This window comes from Diaphorina citri, unplaced genomic scaffold (genome assembly GCF_000475195.1).
Source record: "Diaphorina citri unplaced genomic scaffold, Diaci psyllid genome assembly version 1.1 scaffold4900, whole genome shotgun sequence".
NCBI lineage: Eukaryota > Metazoa > Arthropoda > Insecta > Hemiptera > Psyllidae > Diaphorina > Diaphorina citri.
Genome location: NW_007382285.1, coordinates 2,896 through 6,127, shown reverse-complemented (window position 1 = coordinate 6,127; position 3,232 = coordinate 2,896). Strand labels below are relative to the sequence as shown.

Here is a 3,232-nt window from a genome sequence, read left to right as displayed (position 1 = left end):
TCATTTTTGTCTACCAGTACAATATCAGGCCTGTTGGCTTCAATCCTTCGATCTGTGATTACTGTCGAATCCCAATATATCTTCATATTTTCATTTTCAAGCACTGGTTGAGGCTGATATTTGTAATATTCTGTTTTGTCAGTGGTGAGGTCAAACTTCAACGCAAGAAATTGGTGTACAATTTTAGCAGAGGAATTGTGTCGTTGCAGATAGTCAGTATTTGCGAGGATGGAGCAACTGGATGTGATGTGCTGAATAGTTTCGGATACACGCTGACATAATCTGCATCGGTCGTCTACATTCTTCTTCTCGATGTGTTTCATGTAGTTCCTTGTTTCAATCACCTCATCTTGGATAGCAAGAACAAATCCTTCTGTTTCACCAAACAATGAACTTTTCTTCAGCCAAGCATTGGAAGAGTGGTGATTGTTGTTCAGGTGAGTTTTGAACCGGCTGTGTAGTGGTTTTTCTTCCCATCAATTGATCAGATCTACATTTTTGATTTGTTCTGGCATATTGTTACTATTCAGGTCTAATGCAGATAGATTATCATCAGCATCAACTATAGCTTGGTGAAGGGGAGATGTAGTCTTCTTGTTGAGGAAGTACTTCTTCAGGTTGAATTTCTCTTTCTGGGCAAACTTCTCAAGGTTTATGAGACCTCTACCTCCCATGGCACGAGGTAGGTATAGACGTTCCATACAACTTCTTGGATGATGAATGCGATGCTGAGTCATCAGAACTCGCGTCTGTCTATCTAAAGCTTGTAGATCTGTTTTCGCCCAAGGGATGATGCCAAATGAATAGGATAGAATAGGAACACACCAACTGTTTATGGCTTTGATCTTGTTTTGTCCATTCAATTCGGTTGTGAGGATCTTTTTCATTCTTGAGGCATATGCATTCTTCACCTTTTCTTTTGCTTCTGATTTGTTTAGTACAAGATCTTGTGACATTCCCAAATATTTGTAGAAGGATTCAAGTGATGGAAATTTGAAAGGTGTAAGAGAGAGTTCAATGTTTTCTTGATGCACTATATTTCCTCTTTTGACTTCAAGAGTGGCACACTTTTCAATTCCAAATTGCATATTGATGTCAGACGAGAAGATGGCGGTGGTTTCAAGAAGGGATTGCAGTTCGTCATTGTTCCTGGCATAAATCTTCAAGTCATCAACATATAAGAGATGGGATATGTTGAACATGGATGAAGTTTGTAGTTTGTACCCTTTGTTGGTGTTGTTCAAGATGTTGCTCAGGGGATTCAAAGAAAGACAAAACCACATCGGACTCCATCCATCACCTTGAAATATACCTCTCTTGATGGGAATGAATTCAGATTCAAACATAATGGTGGACCTGGTAGTAGTGTTATCACCGCTAGACATAGGTAATGAGAGGGATAGTTTGGTACACCATGCTTGCATACTGTGTTTCAGGAAGTTTATCAGAACAGGATCAATCTTGTAGATGTTGAGGATTTCTAAGAGCCAACTGTGAGGAACGGAATCGTACGCTTTGGCATAATCGATCCACGCCACTGAGATGTTCTTCTTCCGTTTTTTAGCTTGTGCACACAAGACATGATCAATAACAAGTTGTTCCTTGCAGCCTTTTGATTTTTCTCTGCATCCCTTCTGGTTTTCACACATGATGTTGTTCTCTGTGATGAATTTGTTAACTTGGAGAAGAACTATGTTGGTCATGAGTTTGAACATAGTATTGAGACACGTGATGGGACGGTAGTTCTGTGACAAGTCATTGTTCTTCGGTTTCAGATAAGTGATACCTTGATTGAGGAATACTGGCATTTTCGATGGATTTCGAAATATATCGTTGAAGTGGATTTTGAGGTGGACATGAACACTTGTGAAATATTTCCACCAGTAATTTTGTATTTTATCAAGACCGGGTGATTTCCAGTTATGAAGGCGTTTCACAACATGTAGGATGTCATCTAGTGTCACATCGGAAGAGGTCATAGGATTCACATGGTCGTAATTGTGTCGTTCATCTTCAATCCATGAACTGTCTTTCTTGTGTTCAGTGGTGTTTGACCAAAGAGTTTTCCAATAGTTTACAACCTCCTCTTTGTTAGGGAGTCCGTCATACATAGGGTTGGCAGGCCTTTCTAGCTTTTGATAGAATTGCTTTTCGTTCCTGGAAAACATCTTATTTTCACTAGTTCGTTTGAATGATTTGTTGTAGCGCCGTAGTCTTTGACTGAATGCTGCTATCTTTTGCTTCAAGTTGTCTGTTACATAATATGAAAACTTGTGATTGAAGTGATGATGTTTTGGATTCATACCATATTTCCAAAGTAGGGGTATATAGTGAAATATCTTCTATTTATCTTTTATAATTTTCTTTATCGTTCATTTTATACTTTACACATTTGCATTTAACTTGTAAAAAACATAAAGGACAGTCGTTCTGTCTTTTGATAACTTTTATTATTATTATCCATCAATATAAATTCTTTTAATTATCAGATGTATGTATTTGGAATAATAGTAATAGATAATTATTAGTATTAATTATTAATATATTACAGGATGAGACCGTTTCTTCTTTTCGGTCCACCTCTTAATTTTGCAATACCCAGGTTCAACCAGCTTGATGTTATCTTTTATCTATTATTACATTACTTATTTTATTATTTATATGTATATTATATTATTATTATTATTATTATTATTGAGGTAGGTATTATTAATATGTAGTTATATTATTAGTGACTTGAACTTTTGAGAGAAGAACTTTGATTAGTACTTATCTCTTACCTTCAATTCAGTTAGCTCTTACTTATTATTATTAGTTGGAGTCATACTAAAATTATCTTGTTCTCCACGCGCCTAGTTCTGTAACTTAAGGTAAAAGTTGTGAGAAGATACAGTTCATGTTTCTGCACCTTGGCTTTTCGTCTGTTTTGTCATGGTGCTCAAGCTATACTGGCTTACTGACTTTGGTTTCAACTTGTTCACCAGTCAAGGAGTTTTATTTTTACCGGTTATAAAGGTAAGAGAGCTCGTATAGTTGGAACAACATATACAACGACAGAATGACAAACACGAAATGAATGAATTGTAGTCCGGGGACTACTTGTAAGGTGTAGTGTTTGGTAGTGCATTACATTTTGGGTTGACCGTTTAGGCTGACCTTTCTTCTAACGAAATATAGCCAGACTGGATTGGTTTAATAAGTTAACCTTCCCGATTGTTAAAGGTTCTTTATA

At 36.6% G+C, this 3,232-nt stretch overlaps 1 protein-coding gene across 1 annotated transcript; it reads right to left on the bottom strand.

Moving 5' to 3' along the window:
• Positions 1-476: 476 nt before the first annotated feature.
• LOC108253935 lies at positions 477-2,303 on the bottom strand. Its single transcript, XM_017448766.1, has one exon. The coding sequence runs from the start codon at positions 2,301-2,303 to the stop codon at positions 477-479; it is 1,827 nt and encodes a 608-aa protein (XP_017304255.1).
• Between the last annotated feature and the right edge of the window lie 929 nt (positions 2,304-3,232).

Excerpts from the sequence above, each read along its gene's own strand:
- LOC108253935 (XM_017448766.1), bottom strand. The coding sequence starts at position 2,303 with ATGAATCCAAAACATCATCACTTCAATCACAAGTTTTCATATTATGTA.